Genomic DNA, 24807 nt, shown 5'->3' on the forward strand with positions numbered 1-24807 from the left:
TTGAGACAGGGTCTCACTTTACAGCTCAGGCTGCTTCAAAACTCACACCGAGTCCTCCCACCTTATCCTCCTGACTGCTGAGATTACAAATGTGCACCACCAAGCCCTTAATTTGTATTCATTTGCACGCTCGAGTTTACCCGTACGGACTTGCTGTTCTCAGGACTGCCAGCTCAACACCGGCCACGGGCTGCTGGGTACAAGAATTCTGCACCGAGAGTAGCCACAGCCAACTAGTAGGTCCACCCACAGGTTCAGCAAGTTCCCTCATCTGGGCTTTACTGTTTCCTCTGCCCTACATGTCTCTCTGTTTGATCAGCCCTTCTTATCCTTCAAAAACATCCCCTGAAGAGAATCTTCTTTGATGCTTCAGCCAGAAAGATCTCTCCACCCAGCCCATCCCTATGTTCCCCCTTGTATGTTTTCGGTACCTCAGTCTGTCTGCTCTCACTGGGGGTTCTTCCCAAGAGAGACCCTGAGGCCCGAGAAGGCAGTAATAGTGGTTCATTCTCTCTCGTGCTCCTTCTAGTGCCCACCTCAGAGCTCTGGATCTGGAATGAGCCATACTGATAGTGTGGGTATTACAGGCAACTCTGCACAAATCAATGCTCAGAGAAGCCAGGCTAAGCCAGGGTCTTGTAGCTGCCTGCCAAGCTTCTCACAGCACCCCATACGGAGACCCGTGATACAAGAAGTTCCTGGCCAAGGCTTTCCTTTAGGCACTGCCCAGGCTCTGATGCCCTGACCACTACCCTGGTAGCATGACCTACTGAAAAGCTAAACAAGCCCAGGAGAGCTTTCAGAGCTTGTTTTACCCATTTTGGGCGGACAGAGGCTTCAGACCACTGAGGCAGATAGATTTTCCAAGGTGCAGGAAGATCTACCCTGAGTTTTTCAGAGTTTTGTCCAGGGCATCATAACCAATCAGAGTAATATAAAGCCCCAGGCCAGCATGGGCTCCAGGGTCAGTAAGACTCTTTGCCAACAGCAAAACAGGCAAACACCACAAAAACAATGCAGATACCCCAAATCCTTCCTGAATCGTAACTGCTGAGGTGGAGTGCAGTGTTTAGAAGGGATGGCCCAGTTCACACTCTGGCGTTTCCAGTCACTTCTCCTCAAATCAAGCCCCCTAACTTGGCCAAGTCTGTTCCCTGGTCTGTAAAACAGAGGGGACAGTAGTCTTGTTGGGCTGCTACAGGAATTCAGTGTGATCATGAAAGTACCCAGCACACGGCTTTGTAGACTCAACAATGTGGGCTGTTATGACCACAGCAGCCTTGTCGTGCCCTGGGACTTTCAAGGGAAGAGCAAAGTGTTGATGTTCTATGTCAAGGAGGGGCCCTGTTGAAGGTTTTCTAAACAGCAGGAAACCTTGGTCTGCGAGGGCCCTTGCCCAGCAAGCCATGCCATCTAGTGGTTATTACGTGGGAACATGCCCGTCCTGATGCCTCCATTCAGCCAAAGTCCAGGCCTCAGCTTGTCATAGCTTTCACTCTGCCTTCTACCCACTGGTAGCCTCCCATCCTGCCCCCTTGCCCTGGAAGTCTGACTGGCTCAGTACCAGCCCTGGCACCTCCCACCAGTACAGTAATGAAATACGGGGCCTAGATCAGCGTTCCCTGCAGGGAGGTCACCTGGCACAGAAGCAAGCCGCAGGAAGGAACCCTGATTACGACAGCTTGATTAGTGACTGCCACGAATTCTCAAGGAATCCTTTTTATTCTTTCATGATTGATTCCAATTTGGGATTTTATGATTTTTTTTCTTCAGATTTTATTTTTCAGCCTCCCAGTAGAATTTAAGTTACTTGTGGGCCAAACTTGTCTGCTAATATCATTACGCCCACCTTAACAGGACAGACGATTTCTATATTTATGTCTATATTCATATCCAGATCAATATCATAGATACTGGGGCTTAACCCCAGGCCTTCACACATGCTGGGAGTCACGGTACTACTGAGCCATAAACCCAATGCTAATATAATATCTCTTAAAAAGTCAGCACTGACCATGCTCCAGTGAGTATATGGACAACATAAATTAGACTTGGTTTTTCTCCTTCTTTCTCCTCCTGCTCCTTCTCCTTCTTCTTCTGTGGGGAGGTCACAAAGGTTCGAGGATGGACCTGGGAGAACTAGGAAGTGTGTGTTTTCAGGGTGCATTATGTGAAGTTGCCAAATAATAAAATAGGTTGGATTTAAACAAACAAACAAACAAACAACAAACAGCACACAGGGGGTCCTCCAGTTGGTGATCAGCAGAAGGAAGGTTCCAGAAGTCTGTCCGTTGGTCAAACCTCACATTCTGTCTCAACACTCGACAGAGCTCCTTTTGCCTACGAAGATGAGGACCCAGAGGTTTTGAACGGTGCAGCCCATGTCCAGCAGCCCTAGAACAGTGATGCACCAGGAAGCATTCATGAGAGTTTAGGAATGCTCTCTGTCAGTACATAGGATGCAAATCCTGATGCACTCCTGCCTGCTTGAAGCTCTGCTGGATCAGTGGAGGCACACGCTTCTGTCTTCACTGTGATGCAGGCTCTATGAAGAACCAGACAAGAGAACGAAGTGCTTTAAAGCACTGTCAACAGTCAGCTTGAGTGGTTGTAACAAAGCACCATAGACTGGGATGCTTAAACAACAGAAATTTATTTCTCCAATCCTGGATCCTAGAAGTCCAAGATCAGGGTCACAACCAGCTTGGTTCTTGTGAGGGGAACTCTCCCTGGTTTGTAGATGGCCACCTTCTTGCTGTATCCACTCACAGTGAACAGAGAAGTCATCTCTCCCAAATATTTTTTGAGGTACTGAGGGTCGAAACCATGTGTTTGCACATGGTAGGCAAACATTGCATCTCTAAACTATATCACCAGCCCTTAAATGTCTTCTTTATATAGCCACTCATCCAATAGCCAGCCCTCAAATATCTTCTTTTTAAGTAAGTTTTTTTCTTTTTTTTTTTTTTTTTTTTTTTTTTTTTTTGAGCTGGGGACCGAACCCAGGGCCTTGGCGCTTTAGGCAAGAGCTCTACCGCTGAGCTAAATCCCCAACCCCTAATATCTTCTTTTTAAATATGGCCACTGATCCATATTAAATCAGCTCTCAAACGTCTTTATTATACAGCCACCAATCCACCATAGCAGCCTTCAAACATCTTTTTTTTTTTTGGTTCTTTTTTTTTTTGGAGCTGGGGACCAACCCAGGGCCTTGCACTTCCTAGGTAAGCGCTCTACCGCAGAGCTAAATCGCCAGCCCCGCCTTCAAACATCTTTATACGGTCACTGACTCACTGTAACCAGCCCTCAAATATTACCATGAAAGTGACATCCTTATCCTAATTACTTCCCAAGTACTCTCCTGAATGTATCTGTATATGTGTCAGGACTGTCACTATGTGAATTTTGAGAAGACACATTTAGTTCATAGCAAGTACAGACTGTGGGTAGTTAGGGGTCAGGATGGGGTCCCTGGAAAGGCAGAGTACTGTCAAGGAAGAGATTTGGGCAGAGACAGTGACAGAAACAAAGAAACACCCAACAGGGACTCTTTAAGGACCACTAAGGGGTCCGGGTTTTTCATTTGTTTGTTTTGAGACAGAAGTCCACTATGTCATTCTGGCTGGTCTGGATGTATGCTATGTAGACCAGGCTAGCCTCAAACTCAAAGAGATACAGTTGCCTCCTGAGTGCTGGGATGAAGAGATCCAAGTGTGAGCGTCTAAAATGTACTGATAAAGATGGCGATGATATAAAAGGTAACACGCAACTACCAGAGAGCAAGGAAGGCCCAAGAGCTTAGAAACGGTGATCATTTATGCTGGGGACTTTGGGGAAAAAGTATGAAATACTTCCAGTCTGTCCTTTGACCTGGTCTGTTCTGCCCAGGTCCGTGGTGTGCAGATTCAAACAAGGCACTTTATATCTCCCAGGCTTCCTTTCCTCCTCTCTGACAACCAGGCCCAAGTATCAGAGCTTTGGGAAGGTTTCTACAAAACTCCATACATGAAAATGCTGTGTCTGACTTTTAGTCCTCGGTTCTTCCTTTGCAAAATGGGGAGAAGTCCTGTCCAGCCCAGTTGGTGGAAGGGTTCTGTACCTACATTTGTGTGAGAGCCAATGGCGAGAATCTGAGCGTCTCTGCTGAGCACTGTGTCCTGACACCGCTGCTTGCTTTGCTTTACTTTGAAACAGGGTCTTCTGCATCTTGGGCTTCAATCTCCTTATGCACCTAAGGACAACTTTAAACTTTTGGTCCTTCAGCCTTCACCCCTGAGTGCTGGATTTCAGAGTAGGTGTATGTGGTACCTAGAGTTTCTCGAGTGTTAGGTGAACACACTATGAACCTCCAGCCTCTGACCCCGGTGTCTAATGCCACAGTATTGGATTTATTTGCAATAGAGACATATTCATAAAAGGAAACAACTTCCATTTAAAAAAATCAAAGCAAGAAGAGGGATGGGACTGTGGTATCTGTGGTAAGACACTCGCGTTACATTAATAAAGCTCTAGGTTCAATCCCCAGTACCGGGAAGCTAGGCAGGGAAGATGTTTAGCAGGCCTGCACATTAGCCCGGCAGGTTAAGAGTTTACCATGTAAACCTGCCAATCTGAGTTTGATGGCAGAACCCATGCAAAGGTGGAAAGAGAACTGACTCCTGAGAGTTCACTGATACACACACAGCTACACTATACAAAATAAAATTTAATTAGAAAAACATAGATGACAGCTCATTACCTGGGAGCTGGAGACAAGAGGATCAGGAGTTCAAGGCTATCCTAGACTCTCTAAGTGAATTCCAGGCCAGCCTTGGCTACACAGAAAGACCTTATTTCAAAATAACAGTTAGAAACCCTGCACTTGGGAGTCAGAATCCGGCAGATCACTGAGTTCGAGGAAAGTCTAAAATTATGTATCGAGCTCTAGGCTAACCAGGGCTACATAATGAGACTCTGTCTCAAACAAAACAAAACAAAAAAACAAGTCAAAAGACATCATACCAATTGGGCCTAGGAGTGCGCCCTAGTTAACCCAATGTTCCAGAGGCTGCGATCTCTAGGTCAACATGGACTACAGGGACCGACGTTGAACACACTCTCAAAACAACAACAAAAACAGAAAGAAAATAAAACACCGAACTCAAACACAAGCAAGAAGCGGTAGAGACAGAGCCTCACAAGTCGTTTGGATTCGCAGCTCCTTGTGCTCCGCCTCCGTTGTCAAAGTCCCCAATCAGGAGCGAGTCTGTCCGTGACGCCATTTTTCCGCGACGAAGCAGGCCCGGGGCGCGCTTCCTCCTTTGAGCCGAGCCTCTGAGGCTATGGGCAGCCAGGAGGTACTGGGCCAGGCGGCCCGGCTGGCCTCCTCGGGTCTCCTGCTGCAGGTACTCTGCTGCACCCGCTCCAGCGCGTGGTGCCACGGCCAGGCCTCACGGGGAGGCTACTCTGGGTTCCCCGCACTGCACAGGGTCCCACGGGGGACCACGACGGCGGGGAGGGGCGCCGGGTCTAGGAGTTGGGAGTCTACGGTTCCAGTCTTCGCTGATGCCATTGACAAACACGCCTTTGCTTTCTGAGCATTGTATTACTGTGTGGTAAAAGGAGACGATTTAAACAAGTGGTAGAGACGGAGGCTACTTTAATCTGATATTTTAAGGGGTTCATTTCCTGATTGCTCCACACTTGATCCTCAAAACACCGTTCTTCAACTCTGATTCGCATTGAGTTTAGAGAGACCATATGGCATAGCTAAGAACAGGGATCCGGGTTCAGGCATTGTGTACTGTGTGACCTAGGACACGTCACTTCAGTCCCAGAGCCTTGTTGACAAAATGAGTGTAATAGTATCTAATTCAGAAAACAATTTGCAAGGATTATTTGGGATCATTTGAATAAGAGCACTTAGCACAGTACCTGAATCCTAGTGCACTTAATAGACTGTGTCTGCAGTTTGTCCTTGGACAGACGTTTTTTGGCTTTTAATTTTTTTTCTTGTCAGTTCATCCACATGATCCAGAATCCACCTTCACCAAAGAGGCACAAAGAGGTTAGGAGAGAGAACCAGGCTGAGTTAGATTCAGGTTAGATGACTGCTTTTAAGATACAAATTACTTGGACTAGGTGTAGCGCACAAGTCTTTCATCCCAACATTCAAGAGGTTGAGTTCTGTGTGAGTTCCAATCTGAGCTCCAGTCCAGATAGGGCTATATACTTAGACCCTATCTCAAAAATAAGTTAAAATCACTTGACTTTTTACTGAGCATTTTTTTTCCGTTTCCTTTCTCCTTCCTTCCTACTTGCCTGCCTTCCTTCTTCAACTTCCTTTTCATCTTTGTCTTTGTCTTTTATTTTAAAAGACAAGATCTCTCTATGCCTTCCTGGCTGTCCTGTAATTCACTCTGTTGACCAGGATGGCTTTGAACTCAGATCTGCCCTGCCTCTGCATTTTATTTTATTTTATTTTATTTTATTTTATTTTATTTTATTTTTTTAGACAAGAGATTGCTATGTAGCCCAAGCTGGCCTTGAATTCTTGCTACAGCATATGAAGCGCTGGGGTAACCATCCCGGCACGTACCACCATCCCAGCCGCTTCCTCATTTTGAATGAGAACAGTACTGCAACTTCAGAGGGTGATTAGGAAGATTAGATGAAATAATTTCTGTTATGTTTTGGTACACTACAAGATGCTTAGTAAATGTTAGCTACTTTTATTAGCATAAGAAGTTTGTAAATGGCAGTGTAGGGTAAAATAAACTACGTTTGAAGGATGTAGAAAAGTGCCTTGCACACAGTATATAAAGCAAAATTGGCTACTCTTCATTTAATTCCGTTTGTCTAGTTCTTTGTTTTTCTCTTTCACAGTATATACCAGTTCAATGTGTTATGCATAGTGTTTTTTTTTTTTTTTTAAGATTTACTTGTTTTTTGTGTATGAGTACACTGTCACTGTCTTCAGACACATTAGAAGAGGGCATTGAATCCCATTACAGATGGTTGTGAGCCACCATGTGGTTGCTGGGAATTAAACTCAGGACCTCTGGAACAGCAGTCTGTGCTCTTAACTGCTGAGCCATCTCTCCAGCAGCATAGTGTTGATTTTTTTCCCACCTTTGGTAATACCTTACTACCCAGATTGGCTTCTGTGGATTCTGTGTAAAGCTAAGCTGGGCCATCCATTTGTTGTTTGATATTAGGTGAGATTGCTTCATTCTGAGTTCTGTTTCAGGTGAATTTGCCTGGCTGTCCTTTGCTGTTGCAACTTGATGGCTCCACACATCCTAAGCCAGCGCATCACTGAGCTGTAGTCTCAGCCCTGGCTGTCTTTTGTTGTTTCGTTCTTTTGACAGGATCTCACTGTGTAGCCCTGGCTGGACTAGAATTCTCTACATAGACCAGGCTGGTCTCAAATTTGCCCACTTTTGCCTTGTGGATGCTGGGATTAAAGGCTTGTGCTCCCGTGATTAGCCTGCTTGGTTGTTTTTTGTTTTTTTTTGTTTTTTGTTTTTTTCTTTTCTTTTTTTTTCGGAGCTGGGGACCGAACCCAGGGCCTTGGCCTTGCTAGGCAAGCGCTCTACCACTGAACTAAATCCCCAACCCCTGCTTGGTTGTTTTTAAGGGTCAAATACTCAACAAATGTAAAAGCTTTTATACGTGTAAAGTTTTTTTTTTCCTCCATCTTTATTAAATTGGGTATTTCTTATTTACATTTCAAATGTTATTCCCTTTCCCGGTTTTCAGGCCAACATCCCCCTAACCCCCCCTCCCATTCTATATGGGTTTTCCCCTCCCATTCCTCCCCCCATTACTGCCCTCCCCACCAGAATCCCGTTCACTGGGGGTCCAGCCTTGGAAGGACAAAGGGCTTCCCCTTCCACTGGTGATCTTACTAGGATATTCATTGCTACCTATGCAGTTGGAGTCCAGGGTCAGTCCATGTATAGTCTTTGGGTAGTGGCTTAGTCCCTGGAAGCTCTGGTTGGTTGGCATTGTTGTTCATATGGGGTCTCAAGCCCCTTACCTGTAAAGTTTTTAATGCAAGCAAATGGAGCTATTTTGTTAATCAGGATCCACTAGGTGGACTTAAAACACTGGGTAGCCTTAGGAACCTGGGCTTTATTAGCCCAAACCTTTATTCAGACCAACTAGAAGATACTGATATAGCCTGAGACTGTAAGTGTCTCGAACAGTAATAACTTTTTTTTTTTTTTGGTTCTTTTTTTTCGGAGCTGGGGACCGAACCCAGGGCCTTGCGCTTCTTAGGCAAGCGCTCTACCACTGAGCTAAATCCCCAACCCCCAGTAATAACTTTTTAAATGCACAATTCGTTTTTTGCTTTTTCTCATGAGAGAGGATTTCTCTGTGTAGCCCTGGCTGTCCTAGAACTTGCTCTGTAGATCAGGCTTGCCTCAGGCTCAGTGATCTGCCTGCCTTTGCCTCATGAGTGCTGGGATTAAAGGCATGCACCATGACTGCCTGGCCAAATGTACAATTTGCAATCAGTATATATTGTTGTACAAAATGATGGGCTTTATAGGTGTGTGTGTGTGTGTATGTGTGTGAGTGTGTGTGTGACTGTGTGTGTGTGTATGTGTGTGACTGTGTGTGTGTGTGACTGTGTGTGTCTGTGTGTATGGGTTTTTAAAGGTCATCAAAATGTAGATTCCTTGAGTGTTGTATTTCAGTCTTACATACTTCCTTAAGTTATAATGCTGATCCTTAAGGTAGCTTTGCAGCTACATTTTATAATGTGATTTGTCTGAGCTAGCCACAATGTAAGATTTATTGCCTTTAATTTGTACATTTAAAAATGTTTTTATTTCTATAATCTTATTTTAACCTTGTAATCAACCTTATAATATCGTTAGCCTCATTTGACAGAGAAAATCGAGCCTTGTAAAAATGAGAAGGCGCTCCGTGCATTTAAGATTAAGTGATGGGCTGGGCTTCAGCTGAGTACCTTCTCAAAGAAGACTAGGAACTGGCTGCCAGCCACCAACACTGAGTGTGGAACTGGAATGTAGATAGGAGCCTACATGATTCCAAGATGCTACAGGGCTTTCATCAGATAGAAAAGATCATCTCTGACTCCATAAACATGGTGATAATCTTGGCAGTGAAGAGCTGGCCGTTCTGTGACACTTTAGGAATAGTGTTAATGGCCTGGAGATTTTTCAAACAATGGTAGCCCTCTAGTCTACACTGATTAGATCTTCCAAAATAGCAGCTGTGTGTATGTATGGGTAACCATGAGCATGCTTAATGCAGAATTGATTTGTCGTTTGTGGCTAGGAAGAGAGAACATGAGTCAAACTTGCATCCCATTCAGCAGCTCTGTTTGGGAGCCCCGTTTAATTGTAGGTTTAATTGTAGGTTCTCGTTCTCCTGTGTCTCATGGAAAGATCTCTTTGTTTAGGTGGTTTTCTTTAATGGACAGGTTTGAACGTCTCAGGACGTGTTCCTGTCAGATGACAGTAGCTGGACTCTGTTTTCCCACTCCCATTTTACATTATCTTATTACTACAATTGTTATTTAGATGATGCACCAGCTCTGGAAAGTGGCAAGTGTTCAGTAAACAGTGTTTCCTGTGTAAGTAAGACAGTCAGATTCCAAGGAGATTAAAATGTCCCTAGAATCCTTAGACATTGCCAGGCAGAGAAGAAAGGCACCAGGTCTCAGATTCCTAGTGAGTGTGCTATACTCTGTAGGCTCTCGTTTTAGTGTGTACAGTTTCCAAATGGGGTTTTGGGAGTGTCCAGTCTTTTGACCTTGTCCTCCAGAAATGTGATGGGATGCACTCTCAGCTATCTTGGGACTCAAGTGTCCCATGGCCCATTGTTGGGTATGTCTGGAGACAGTTTAGCTAGGGGCCTGACAGTGTAACTCACTAGCACCGTTCTCTCTCCGCCCCCCTGACTTTGGGCCTGAAGGTAGAATGGGCGTTTGCCCACTGCTCAGGGTGGCGAGAGGCTCTGAGCAATTATAGTTCACAGAAAGGAAGTATGTCAGTGTGAGCATCTTAGAGGAGAGTCTGCACAGCAGGGGACAGCTACACAGTCCCCACGGTCAAGTCGATGCTGCAGACATAACCAAATGTGTTTTCTTACAGGTCTTGTTCCGATTAATCACCTTTGTCTTGAATGCATTTATTCTTCGCTTCCTGTCAAAGGAGATTGTGGGAGTAGTGAATGTCAGGTAAGAGGAAAGGACCCTGGCACTCCACCACTCCCATCACCAGTCACGGGGTTTTCAGATTGTTCCCATGTGCCACTCGGATTTTAGAGTCATGCCTTCCAGGAGCACAGGGTTTCAGCAGTGGGCTGAGGAGGAGTGCAGGGCGGGGCATGAGCGGGCACTGCTGTGCTTAATGGACCCATGCAGTGTTTTCCATTAGCAGCTTCCAAGTGCACATTTCTCCCTAGCGTTCCAGTTTTTCTGCTCTTAGGGCCCAGGAGAAGAGTGGGAGTAATTTATTGCAGACCTTGTCTCAGGTATAATCCTATGTTCTTATCCTGCTGACACAGTACCGGAAGCAGGAATTGTGCAGTTCGTGAGGATGTGTCTCAAAATTGCAGGGCTGGGGATAGCCAGCCGCCTTCACTTCTGCCTCAGTGATTTTGTTGTTAGCTGGTAACTAATCAGAGCTTGAATCCTTGTGATGAATTCTCTGGAAAGTGAACTTGCTTTGTCTTGTAAGACTCAGCTTGTTTCTTCTGTTCTAGGACACCCACACTTATTTTGTCTTCACCAGTGACACACACAGTGTGTGACAGGATGTCCTTAGAACAGCTCAGCTTCTCAGGTGCTGCTTTACCGCCTGACAGCAAAGCCAGCGCGTTCCAGACAGTCTGCTGCCTGTACTTACCGTCCGCCCGCTCACGGCGCTCTTCAGGAGCCCAGTGGCAGTTCTCAAACTCGGGACTGCAGCACAGCCACCTGGAGCTCTGTTCTAGGTGGGGTCCATGACCTCCGAGGCGGTGGGAGACAGAGCACCCACTGAGACGCACTGGTTAGCAAGTAGGAGTACAGAGGGAGCAGATTTCTCTCCCCTGCAGCCTCTCTTGGCCACCACAGCCTTTGCCATCTTCCCCACGGTGTGAGGTGCAGCTTTGCCTCCTCATCTGCTGTGCGGGATGGGATGTGTGCGTGGTGGGATATGGGGAGTAGGTGCACTTGGACCACATCGCCAGGCTGCTGGCCGCAGAGGCAGGGAAACCTCGGCTGCTTTTCTCTAGGTGTTGGCCGCCTGCAGGGTACTCAGGCAAGTCTTCCCGATGGGGTGCAGCCACCTCTGTAACGACCATCTGCCATGCCGTTTGTCTTGAAAGTCTTTTGGCTAGCACCACTGTGTGAGAACCCCTGCTACTCTCAGAGGCTCGAGTGTCCCTAGGAGGGCCCCTTATTATGTAGGGTGCTAAGCTTGTCTTTTTTTCTCGGTACAGCAGGGCCATACCTCTGCCCTCAGCCGTAAAGCTGCAGACTCTGGTCACTGCAACACTTGCTCTGTCACCGCCCAGTGTGCCTTGCTTGGTTCCACCTCGTTTTCATGTGGTGTAGACTGATGGGCGCCTGTATGCGACGCTGCCCTCTACATCCCCACCAGTAGTTTTTGAGTTGCTTTTCCTGAAGTGCTGGAGACGCTAGGCAAGTGCTGCACCACTGAGTGTATCCTTAGTCCTGAGATGCAGGCTGGCCTTGAACTCATGGTGTAGCTCAGCAGGCCTTGAACTTGTGGTCTTCCTGCCTCAGCCTCCCTAGGAGTTGGATCACAGGCCTGTGCCACCAAGCTCACCAAGTGGCTTATAACCAATAACTTTTCTTACTCCTGTTGCTAGGAAAGTCTCAAGGTTTCTTTCCATAAAACATTTAAAAGCCTGGAGGCCTTACCAGTTTCTACGTTTGCTTTGTAGACTAACACTGCTTTACTCAACCACCATCTTCCTGGCCCGGGAGGCCTTCCGAAGAGCTTGTCTGAGTGGGGGTGCCCAGCGGGACTGGAGTCAGACCCTCAACCTCCTGTGGCTAACGTGAGTTGTGCCTCAGCAAATGACATGTGCTGAGAGTGTCACAGTGAAATGACAGTGCCTGCCTAGAGCCACTTGTCTCCACACTGGCTTTGTAGTGGGTTCGGGGACTAATTTTAGTAGCAGAAGGGGAGGGTGTCTGAGTTGGAGATGCTGCGTGGCCTGCTTCTCTCCGTAGCCAGGACGGCCCTGGCTGGGGTTCCTGGACTAGGTTTCTGGCTGCTGTTGCACTGCGTTTATCCCTTATCTTTACGCCCTGGAGCTTCCCTGGAGCCTTTAGCAGCCACTTAATATTTTTAAAAAGTCTGTCAAGGCTTTCTTTACACCTCTGTTCAATTCTTTAGAATGTTCTGGACCAAGTATGTCAGCTGAAAATTAAAGTGGTTTTCTCGGCTGGATCCCTGCAGCGAGGCTGGTGGTCTTTCTCAAGGCCGCCCTTGTGTAACTCTGTTGCCTCACAGAGATGCTATCAGAAGGGCTGGCGGTGTCCGTCTCACTAGCAAGACTGTGCCCCGTGATACACATGAAATGAGGACTGGGACTGTTGGTTCTGTGGGGTGGTTGAATCTGTCTGACAGTCATCCTAAGCATAGCGCCAGGGTTTCTTCCACAGTTTCCTTATTGACTTCGTCTACACCAGTGGATGCAGTGTAGGCTTTGGAGTCAGATCATGAGTGGGTCTTGTTTCTGTTCTTGGCCACCTATTTATAACTGTTGCCAAGTCACCAGCCCCTCTCAGCCCCAGGTTCCCTGTAAATGGGATAATGACTGAGCATCGCTGTGAAGTGTCCGTGAGGTAACGGCAGGCACGTAGGTGAGGCCTGCATTCCCTACTATAGAGTCTTACTGTGGTAATCATTTTTATTTCGACTGTTGTTTTCATTCAGTGTTACTGTTTTAATGTATTTTATACTTAAGCCTCTGTATATTAAAGGCCATCTTTTCTATTCTCCTAGTGTCCCCCTGGGTATATTTTGGTCCTTGTGCTTGGGCTGGGTCTGGTTGCAGTTGCTTGAAGTACCTGATCCAAATGTGGTCCCCTACTATGGAGCTGGCGTGCTGCTCTTTGGTCTCTCAGCAGTCGTGGAACTTCTGGGAGAGCCTTTCTGGGTCTTGGCACAAGCACATATGTTTGTTAAACTCAAGGTCAGTGAGTCTCTTATGTACAGGAAGTGTGAGCAATGATGGGAAGTGTGGGGTTCTGCTGTTGTGATTGATTATTTTGGAACAGGGTCATACCATGCAGCCCAAGCTGGCCTGGAACTGACAGAGATCCACACCTGCCTGTGCCTTCTCAACGCTGGGGGTGAAGGCGTTGCCATCACATCTGGGTGCATTGTTTGTTTGTTTATGTGTTGTGCACATGGATCTTTTGCTTGTGAGTAGGTCTGGGTATCATTTGGATGCCTGGTGCCTCTGGAGACCAGGAAAGGGGGTTAGAGTTCTTGGAATTATAGACAGCCATGAGCCACCATATAGGTGCTGAGAACTGAAACCAGGTCCTCTGGGAGAGAAGCCAATGCATTTAACTGCTGAGCCTCTACAGACTCCAGATGTGTGGTATTTAAAAATCTTCTCGGGGTTGGGGATTTAGCTCAGTGGTAGAGCGCTTGCCTAGGAAGCGCAAGGCCCTGGGTTCGGTCCCCAGTTCCGAAAAAAAGAACCAAAAAAAAAAAAAAAAAAAAAAATCTTCTCATAGCAGAGTGCTTTTTCTAGATCTGATTGTAGAGAACTAATTGAGAAAAGGTAGCATGATGAATTTATTATTTTAAATTTGTCAGATAGGCTATGCTAAAGTTTGTTTTTACCAATTAAAGTGTGGCAGGACATATGTATAGTCCTAGAACTCCAGAGTCTGAGGCTGGAGGATAGCGTATTCAAGGCTACTTCAGGCTATATAACAGGATTTTATCTCAAAAAGCAAGGAGACACCAGCGACATGGTTCAGTCAGTGACATGCTCGCTGTATATGAGTGAGGGCCTGCATTTCTATCCCTGTGCCCATATTGTAAGCCATGACTGTCATTCCCAGCCCTGGGGAGGCACAGACAGGAGGATCCTGTGTCTTACCGAATAGCAGTCTAACCAAAATAGGAAGTTCCAAGTTCAGTGAAAGGTATTTGTCTCAAAAAGTAAGGTGGAGAGCCATAGAGGAAGACAGCTGACCTTGATCTCTGGCCTCCATGTTCCCACACACATGCACATATGTGAATGCATTGAACACACACACACAACCTGTGGTGGGGCAGTTGCCTCTACCTCTCCTTATTGTAAATGAGAAACTGATTCTGTAATAAGAAAGATAAGGGGGTTGGGGATTTAGCTCAGTGGTAGAGCGCTTGCCTAGCGAGCGCAAGGCCCTGGGTTCGGTCCCCAACTCCGAAAAAAAGAACCAAAAAAAAAAAAAAAAAAAGAAAGATAAGAGTTAGAATAAGGGCCGAAGAGATGGCTCAGTGGTTTAAGAGTATGGACTGCTCTTCCAGAGGTCCTAAGTTCAAATCCCAGCAACCACATGGTGGCTCACAACCATCTGTAATGAGATCTGATGCCCTCTTCTGGTGGGTCTGAATATATATAGTGTACTTATATATAATAAGTAAATAAATATAATATAATTTAAAAAGTTGGAATAAAAGTTTAGGAGTGCTATAAAAACATTTCATATTTTTCTAGAGACCTTGTTTACTTGTAAATGATGTTGATGCTTCTTTTCCTCTTTTACAATACATTATTTAATGCACACCATATTGAAAATGAATGAACTACCCGCCCTTTCTAAGAAATAAACATAACTATTGACGCTTATTCCCAGCTATGCCTATTCCCGTGCCTGGGCAACCACCATGCCGCGCTCTGTGTCTGTTATGTCACTTCGTAGTGACCTGTTGATAACATGGCGCTCTGTGTCTGTTATGTCACTTCGTAGTGACTCGTTGGTAACTTCTTTGCGTCTGCGTGCAGGTACTTGCTGAGAGCATGTCGGTCATCCTCAGGAGTGTCCTGACGGCTCTTCTGGTCCTGTGGCTGCCCCACTGGGGTCTGTACATCTTTTCTTTGGCTCAGGTGAGAATTATGGCCTTACTCTGAGCATCTCTGTCTTCCCTTCTGTTCCCAGTGCTCCTGCTGTGGGAGAGTTGGAAACTCTGCCCTAACTGTCCTGCCTCACACACTGGTGTCCTAGGGACCTGGGGAGGGCCATGTGCTTTCTGATACCCAGCATAGAAACTCCTGTTAGACATTCTGTGGGCGGGTCCATATCAGAATGATCTTTGATTGCCTAAGAGTCTTATGGGGGAGCAAGGGGGAAGCGGGGGTGGAGTAGGAATCAAACGGTGTGGGTACTATTCTCCTTGATTTTCAGTCAGTTGTTTGCAGAATAGGAGGAAACGCTGCCAAGTATATTTTAAACTTAGATTGAAATCTCACGTAATTCAGAGAGAATGACCCAAGTCCAACCAAGCCCGTTTTCAGTTGTAGCAACTTTGGCTCCATGGGATATTCTAGGTACAGACCTCCGCAGCTCTCCTAATAAAGATATTGCTGGAGCAAAAGGGCTGCTCTCAAAAATGAAACCTAAACCTGGGCATGTTGGCACACACCTTAAGAGACAGAGGCAGACTGATTTTTCTGAGTTTGAGGCTAGCCTGCTCTACATAGGTAGTTCCAGGCCAGCCAGGGCTTCATAGAGAGACCCTGTCTCAAAAACATAAACAAACAAACAAACAAATAAATTATAGAAATGAAGCCCAAGGTCAGTTATTTACCAGATATCAAAAAGACATACGGAGTGGTTTGTAGTGGGTTTGTTTTGATGAGTGGTTTGGTTTGGGTGTTGTTTGGTTGGTTGTGACATTTTTTGTTTGGGGGACAGGATTTCTTTCATACCGTGCCCCCACCTGGCCTTGACCTTGTAGCAGTGCTCCTATATGAGCCTGGAGACTGCGAGAATTAGAGACAAGAACTCCATGCTTGGATTTCTAGTATGTGGTTTTCATTCGTGTTTGAAAAGACAGATGGGGATGCTGCTTAGTGATGGTCTATTTGACCCTCTTTCCTACGTCCTCTGAAAAATATTTATACTTTTTTTTTTTTTTGGTTCTTTTTTTTCGGGCTGGGGACGAACCCAGGGCCTTGTGCTTCCTAGGCAGCGCTCTACCACTGAGCTAAATCCCCAACCCCATATTCATACTTTTTATGGAACACAAAGTGACTAGATAGAAAATTAATTAAGAATTGGGGTTGGGGATTTAGCTCAGTGGTGGGCAAACCCTGTTCGGTCCCAGCTCTGAAAAAAAAAAAAAAAGAATGATTGCCCACAAGACGAATTTGCAAAGAGATACATAGTTTAGAGAAATTACCTGAATTGGCTGTTTCCCACCTCTGTTTGGATCTAGAACTGTGGCTTTCATCATTTCCTTGTTTTTTTTTTTTTTTTTTTTTTTTGTTCTTTTTTTGAGCTGGGGACCCGAACCCAGGGCCTTGCGCTTCCTAGGTAAGCTCTACCACTGAGCTAAATCCCCAGCCCCATTTCCCTTGTTTTTAAGCGTCCTCTCTAAGCAGAAGGCCCTCAGGAATGCCCGGTGCAGCCGGCTCACACTTTGGGAGAGGCACCTGGCACTGAGTGTTTCTTTCTTTTCTTTTTGATTTTTCAAAACAGGGTTATTCTGTGTAGCCCTGGCTGTCCTGGAACTGACTTTATAGACCAGGCTGGCCTCGAACTTAGAGATCTGCTGCCTCTGTACCAGCACGCCCTGCTGGTACTATGTGTTTCTGATGTCACAGTTTCTACCCACGGTAGGGTCGTAGTTCAACAAGGGAAACTGAAATGCATTTGCTTCCTTGGCATGAGACTTTACAAGCTCCATAGGACAATCATGAAGGAGATTGCCAAGTGTGTATGAGACAGTGACACTCACAGCAGCGTGTGAGCCCTGCCCAGGGCACTGAGAGTCCCCTTGTCAAACCTGCGTACAAGGTCTTCCTTAAACTGCCCATAAAACTCACCCTAGAATCAATAAGGAATGCTTATTCCTGACAATAAAAAAGACAAGCCACTCAGTTAAAAACCAGGCAAAGAATTTGAACAGACATTTCCCCAAAGGATATATAAAACAAGTGGACAGAAAGCACATGAAAAAATTTCAGGATCAATAATTATTAGGGAAATGCAAATCAAAACCATAGTGAAGGCCTGGCTTGGCCTTTAAACCCAGTACTCAACTCAGGAAGCAGAAACAAGCAGGTGGGATTGTAGGAGTTTAAGGCCAACCTGGTCACCTTGTCAGTTCTACCCAGAGAAAATCTGACTGACAACAAACAAATAAACAAATAAATATAAAACCACAGTGAGGTATCGTTTCATACTTACTAGGGTGGGTAATTTTTCTGTTGTGTATAGAGTAACAATGTAGGTAAGGTTGTGGAAAGTTGAAACTAGTACATTTCTGCTCTGTACATAAAGTAATGCAGCTTCTGTGCAGTTTGACGGTGCCTCTAAAAATTAAACCAATACAGCATATGCCAGCATCCCACTCTTAAATATATATACCAAAGAGAACATTCCTAACACTATTCACAGTGACCGGAAGGCACACAGCCTCTAATGCCCATTAGCCAATGACTGGTTAAACAAAATTTGGTGTATCCATAGAATGGAATACCATTCGGTTCTAAGAACTGCTGTGCGGAGTGGCATACACGTCATCCCAGCATCTGGAGGCAGAGGCAGGAGGAGCAGTGCAAGGTCGGGGTCAGCCTGGTTTAAGAACAAAACATACCAAAGGAAAGAGCTAGTCAGGCACAAAAGGCCACACATTGAATGATTCCATTAATATATAATGTCCAGGATAGGCAGGACCACAGACCGCTTGGTAGTGTTGCTAAGTGCTGGGGAATGAGTAGTGATTGCTTAAAGGGTGCAGTTTCCTTTTGGGGTAATGAAAATGTTAAGGAATTAGGTAGTGGTGACATAACGATGGTTTGACAACAATGCAAGTGTACTACAAGCCACTGAATCCTATGGTTATAATGGTAACAGTTGTTACTATGTGACTTTCTCCTGATGGAAATAAAGGGAGGGTCCTGTGGCCGTGGTACTCTTGCCTTCAAATTGCCACTGTTTTCCAGAACTCAGTTGGGCAGGAAGGCGAGGAGAGGTGGAGAAACACCAATCCCGAGGACAGGGTCGTGGCCGCTGGGGCTCACACTCATGCTGCTTGGTTGAGGCCTTGAGGCGTGAGTGAGGAAGGCTGGTGGATGGCAAGTTTCATGTTTGCGCATGGCTGAGATTAGAGCACACAGGATACCAAGCCTACTAAACACACCTCCTCCTCTTCCCTGCCATGTGCATTTTGACAGGAGTTCCCTTGTATAGACAAGTAGAGAGAGGGCCTTGGGCCAGGCAGTGCTCACCCTCAACTACAGCACTCGGGAGGCAGAGGCAGGTGGATCTCTGTGAGTTTGAGGCCAGCCTGGTCCACAGAGTGAGTTCCAGGACAGCCAAAGCTACATAGTGAAAGACCTTGTCTTGAAAAATCAAAAGAAAAGAGGGATTTGGAGGTTCCAGTCCTTGATCTAGAATGCACTGTTGTTCTCAGAAGGGAGCCTGTGGCAAGGCCACTGTCATTCTCAGAAGGGGGCCGGTGGCAAGGGGCCCCTTTGGATATTCATTTCCAACTTCAAAAAAAAGCTAGCTGACCACTTCTGACCAGAAGCGATTCTTTTGTCCCAGTTGGGTGGGGGGTGAGGTAGACCTTCTCACCACCCCGCCTTTTCCTCTTGGAGCTCAAAGCAGCTGTCACCCTGCCAATGCCCTGGGTGAGGAGGAGAAAGCCAGCAGCTCAATTCTGCCTTTTAATCATAAATGGCACAGGTTCCACGGTTTATGGAAACCCCAGTCCTAAATGTTGGCAAATTCCCAGCTGCGGGCAGTCAGGACCCCTGGAGTCAGTCTGCTGGGTGGGTTTCTGACATCGCACCATTTGAGCGCGTGGCCATCTGCCGCAGTAGCTGTGTTCTCCAGGCAAGTGAAGTGTTGGAGCCCGTGCGTAGAGGTGCTACGGATGAGTGCGTGCCGCTCTTTGGAAGGCGCAGTTAATTAAGACACTTCTATTTCTCGATTAACCTTGGAGATAAATAAGTATTTCTAGTCCTGTTGTAATTATGCCTCAATCAAAACAGTTTAATTTCAACCCTTTGTTTCTTTGTTTCAGCTTCTCTACACGGCTGTCCTGGTGCTCTGTTATATGCTCTATTTAATAAAACTACTGCGTTCCCCAGAATCATCCAAGCGACTGACTCTTCCTATCTCCAAAGTAACACAACTGTTGCCCAGTATTTCAAGAAGAAAAGTGAGTACAGCATTTTGTTCACAGATGATGGTTATCCTTGAGATAGAGAAACTGCTATTGTTATAGTTGTTATAGTAGGAAAGATAAATTTACAGATTGTACTTACTGAGTGTCTGCCACATACTGGTCAGCACCTCCAAGTCTTAGCACTGCTGACTTTTGGGCAGGCCAAGCTTGGCTATAGGGACTGTTTTATGCACTGGGGGATGTTAGCCTTCCTGGCTCATGAGGCCAGGAGGTCTTCTCCCCACCAATGTAGCACTTAGCAATGTCTCCAGACACTGCCACATCCCCTCAGAGGCTACCCTGTTCCCAGGAGAGAAAAACTGTGCTAGGCCCAACAAATCCTTCATGTTCCTCCTCTAGTGCTTACGACTCCGAATGGCTTACATTTTCACTCTTAGTGCATTGGGTTAAGGAGCTAAGGCTGAGCAAATAAGTACCTGTCCAAGGTGAGCGAGGAGTGCAGTTAGACATCTGCAGGGGTCAGGTACCCGTGTTCCACTCTCCTGTGTCTTTTCCTCTAGCCTTTTTCTTGGATTGACCTCTGGCAGAGGCAGTCCAGAATTCTGAGAACGTAGAATAAGCTCCAGTGGTTGTCTTGTTTTGAACGTTTTTGAGACAGAGTCTTGTTATTTATCCCATACTGGCCTCAAGCTTGCAACTACTCTTTCGTCAGCCCCCCGAGTGCTGGTGTGAAAGATAAGGAAGATAACATCTGGCTCATTGTTTTGTTTTAATCTTGGCGTAGGGCAGCGTTTCACAAGACTACTTTCCCATCAGACCAAAGGAGAAAGCTGGATGCTGGCATGAGGAGTAAAGCCTGCCGTGCTCTGCACTCCTCCTCTCAGTGGGTCAGTGCTGCTGCCAGCCTGGAGCAGAGCCTCTCACAGGGCAGGCTTCATGCTGAGCCCGTCCTCTCAGCACCTGCTTGCTTGCTTTTTGTTTGTTAGAAAGGTATCCATTTGACTTCTCTTTTGTGATCACTTGAGAAGGTAGCTGGATATGTGGGAACAGAGTCTGAATTCATGGAGTCCTGTTACACAGTCGTCAAGAAGGCCCAGGTATTATATGTCGGCGCCTGCTGTGTTCTCACTTGTTAACAGTTCTCATCAGCTGGCTCTTAGCAGACCTTAATCGAGGACAGTTTTGGCCACCATTATGTCTCATCTGTGGGCATAAATTAGAGGAGTCTCTCCCACGCCAGGGTCCCCAGTGCCCACTGTGACCTGACCAGCTTTTCGTGTTGACCAGGCTCTGTTCTCTAGCCGTCTTGAAAGGAGTGTTTGTGAGTTGTTAATATTGTGTTTACATGCCAAGTAAGGGTAGTAAGGATCTGTTCCTAATGAGATGGCGCCTGTACAGGCTGAACACTGGCCCGACGCAAGTCAGTGTCACCGTCTGAAGCAAGGCTAACACTGTTGGCAGTGGTGTAAGCGCTTTACGGTTTAACGGGCAGCTCATACTGAAAGCACCTGCATCTGTATTGTTGGGATCGTAAAGACTGACTCCATGCTTGGTGTGACTCAGGGCGCAGATATCCAGGAAGGGACATTTCTAGGCCTCAGAGAGTTTCCTGTTGATTTGCGATGCAACAGGGATAGATCTGAAGCCTGCAGATTCTGGCTTTTTGTTTGTTTGGTTTTGTGTTTTGTGTTTTTGTTTGCTTGCTCTTTAGTGCTAACTCTTGGCTCAGACAGTCTTGTCTGATCCTCCCAGGGGTTGGAACTGTAGACTGCAACTACAGTTCTTATTTTTAAAGAGAAACCATTGGCCTCTGTGACTCATGCAGCTCCTGTGAAGACTTCAGGAGCTCCATGGAGCTCTTTGTACTTTGAAAAGGACCATTTGAGACGAGCATGGTAGCATAGGCCTGCAATCCCAGCTGCTCGAGAAGCTGAGGTAGGAGGACAAGACTTCCTGGAGTTCCTGGGCTGTATGGTGAGTTCATGCTGCCTGGGCAGCTTAGAGAGACCCCGCCCCACATTTAAAAACAGAGAAAAGTCTGAGGATATAGCTAGTGTTTGTAAGACCCTGCTATCGTCTCCTTCTGGTGCTCAGAGGAGTTAAGTGACTTAACCCCAAACCAGACAGCTTGTTTTTTTTGTTTTTTTTTTTTTTTTCGGAGCTGGGGACCGAACCCAGGGCCTTGCACTTGCTAGGCAAGCTCTCTACCACTGAGCTAAATCCCCAACCCCAGACAGCTTGTTTTTATTCACTTCCTTGTAATTGCTTTCTGTGGACCAGGCTTGGTCTGTGTGGTTAACCAGTTTTCTAAAAGAATCGGGCTTATTGCCCATGCTAGTTTTTTATTTACTGAAAGATTGGGAAGTTCCAGTAGATAAATTACTCGGGCTTGTTATTTCTAAAGGGGTAAAGGAGGAAGGAGTCTTAGGACAGGTGTAATGGTGTGTCCATTTAATCCCAACATTTGGGAGGCAGGGAGATCTCTGTAAGTTCAAGGCCAGCCTGGTCTGCATAGTGAGTCCCTGCCCCCAAACGATCACCAAACAAACAAACAGCAAGAAGAGAACAGCCTGTCTTCAGCGCTCCCGTGAGCAGCGTACCTGCATGTCTCCTTGGGAGCTTTCTACACCAGGCTCCTGTAAAACTACTCACAGTCACGTGCAAGGTCAGCTGGGCCAAACGTTAAGGTTTCCTTTCCTAGCCTTCCAGAATTCTGTTTGTTTTTTTAAAATAGGTATTCATTTGGGTTTATAATAAAATAATGGCACCTCAAATGATGGCCACTTTTTATATTCTTTGGCACATCTGAGTAACCTGAAATATTTAAGCTGCAGCGTTCACCTCGGCAAGCATGTGTTCAGCATGACCCATGTTGAATGCACTGTGCAGAGAGCTGATACACTCAGCAACCACGCTGTAAGACTGCACTTAGTGGTGCCATCAGAGCAGGCGATCGGACGGGTGGAGATTCTACCTGGGAGCTTTCAGGAAGGCTTCCTGGAGGAAGCTGCTTCTTTTTTTTTTTTTTTTTTAGATTTATTTATTTATTTAATGTATATGCGTAACTGTATTCGTCTTCAGACACACCAGAAAAGGGCATCGGATCCCATTACAGATGGTTGTGAGCCACCATGTGGTTGCTGGGAATTGAACTCAGGACCTCTGGAAGAGCAGTCAGTGCTCTTAACTGCTGAGCCATCTCTCCAGCCCGGAAGCTGCTTTTGAGCTAGAGCTTAACATGGTGGCAGAAGTGAACTGGGATGTGTGGTGATACAGAGAACCACAGGCAGACAAAAGATAGGCTCAGCCTGTTCTGTGGCCCGCGTCGGGTTGGGATTGACATATGGGTTGAGTAGACCAGACAGGGAGAGGGAAAGAAGGGTGGATGGAGTCATAGAGGGAGCTGAGCATGGCGTGTGGGCTCTCTGCAAGTGGTAGTGACTTCAGTCGAGTGGAGGGTGACCTTGCTGGGGACAGTGGAACTTATGGATGGTTTGGTTTTAGAATGCAAAAGGATTTGCTATTTTTAATCTTTAAAGTTAAATCTGTTCTTCAACAATTTTGCACACGTACAATCCTTTACTGAAACGCTCACCCTCTCCCAGCTTCCTACTACCCTCATCTACCCTGCCACCTCCCACAAACCTCTTTCTCATTTCATGACTCAAAGGCCACATTCTCAGTCCCAACCCTGAATGCTCCGTCCACCCTGGGCGTCCGCTCTGAGGACACTGAATGACACAGTGTGGTTGGCTGAGTGGACGCTCCCCACCACAGCAGTCCAGCATGGATTCCGCCGAGGACGCGCCTGCTGTGGAGGGTCCACAGCTTTCTGTTTTATTTTGTGTCCCACTGAGTTTAGCAGGGACTTCTGTGTGACTGTGGTCTGCAGTTATTGTTGGAACCAGATGGGCATCCAAGTGCAGACGGGGGCTCTCCTTCTCCCAGAGTCTAACAGGGTCTAAGGTGACCCAGCTTCCTGAGTGCTGGGTTACAGGCGTGGGCTGTCACACACATCTGAAGGTTTTTCTAATGGTGCCGTGTAGAGGAGCTTCATGTATCTTGTTTTTCTCTCATTTAGTTCCCTACCACCTCCATCAAATAGGACTTGTTTCTCTCTTTTTGAGATGGGGGTCTCACTGTGTGGCTGGCCTTAGGCTCTTAGTCCCTCCGGCCTTGAGTGCTCTTACTACAGGCATGTGTCACCATGCCTACCTGACCTTAAATGTGAAGTAGAACTTAATCCCAGTTTGCAGATGACAAAACCAAGCCTTAGCAAAGTTAACTGTCTAGCCTGTGGCCTTTGGGCTAAGTCAAGAAGCAGTTTAAGCTCTAGACTCTAAGCTTGATGCCAAAGCCCAAGCTACAGGAAAGGTTGCCCTAGACAGGTTAAAAGTGAGACATCTCTGCGGGAGGCTGGCAGTGCTGTGAGAAGGATGGTCCTGAGGTGGGTGAAAACGGGAGGCTGGGCAAGTTTGAGGCCATCAGTGGCCTGTAAGAAGAGAAAGGGGGGAGGGGAGTGCTGTAGGTGGTAGAGGTGATGGGCTGTGGCCTCCGCTTCCCAGTGACTTACCAGTGTGGGAGGGACACAGCTGATCATCTGAGTCACAGAAGTTTGGGAAGGGAGCAATGACTCAGCAGGATGAGCCTGGTTCTCGTTCTCGGCCTTTCCTGCAGTTCCTGTCCATCACCTTTCACCTCCCAAGCCTCGGTGTGTCCATTAGCCTAGCACGGATGTCTGCTTAGGAACAGAGTGCAATCGGACCAACCCAGCGTTGTTAACCAGTCTCCTTCACCAGGCCAAGCAAGGTCTGTTCTGGATAGGTACAAGGGTACAAGTCCCCAGAATTTGCGTCTTCTTTTCTACCCCCAGTGGCCTGAGAACCAGAGCCGAGAGTGGACTTCTGCAAATGTGTTCTTAACGAGTGCTTCAGCTGTATTAAGCAGTGTAGCCGTTCCTTCCGAGCCACAGGCCATCCACACTGAAGCATTGGAGAGGAAGTCCTTGATTATAAGCTTCCAGACTGGTCACTCTCCCAAGGACCTTCTCTTCTGAAAGCTGAATTATTTCCTCAAACACGTTACTACTTACTGGCCAGCAGGCTTCCAAAGGAACTTATGGGGTCTGGACGGCTGGCTCAGACCTCTAGTCCCAGCAGTTGAGAGTGTGAGGAGGAAGGATGCCTGCAAGTGTTTGAAGCCAGCCTGGGCTACCTAAGTGAGACTGTCTTGGTGGGACACACACACACACACACACACACACACACACACACACACACACACGCACGACCCAAGAGTCCCATGGGCAAACTTCAACTTTTCATCTCCTCTGAACACACCTCAGGAGTTACAGCACGGGTCCCTCAGAGGACAGCACTGTGCCACAACAGGGGTGATGGGAAAGATGACTTCCTCACTTCCTCCTCACTTCCCCGAGCTGCCCATGGGCGGACTCTGAGGATTAGCG

General features: G+C 46.7%; 1 protein-coding gene across 1 annotated transcript in view; it reads left to right on the forward strand.

The window, feature by feature from the left end:
• The first annotated feature begins 5274 nt into the window (after positions 1-5274).
• Rft1 (RFT1 homolog) overlaps positions 5275-24807 on the forward strand; it is a 38513-nt gene continuing 18980 nt past the window's right edge. Inside the window, exons 1-6 of the mRNA XM_032919033.1 lie at positions 5275-5384; positions 10110-10195; positions 11911-12027; positions 12981-13170; positions 14986-15087; positions 19236-19373. Coding sequence (XP_032774924.1) covers positions 5322-5384; positions 10110-10195; positions 11911-12027; positions 12981-13170; positions 14986-15087; positions 19236-19373 — 696 coding nt within the window. The 5' untranslated portion in view covers positions 5275-5321. The remainder of the gene's footprint in view (positions 5385-10109; positions 10196-11910; positions 12028-12980; positions 13171-14985; positions 15088-19235; positions 19374-24807) is intronic.

This window comes from Rattus rattus, chromosome 13 (assembly GCF_011064425.1).
Source record: "Rattus rattus isolate New Zealand chromosome 13, Rrattus_CSIRO_v1, whole genome shotgun sequence".
Classification (NCBI taxonomy): Eukaryota; Metazoa; Chordata; class Mammalia; order Rodentia; family Muridae; genus Rattus; species Rattus rattus.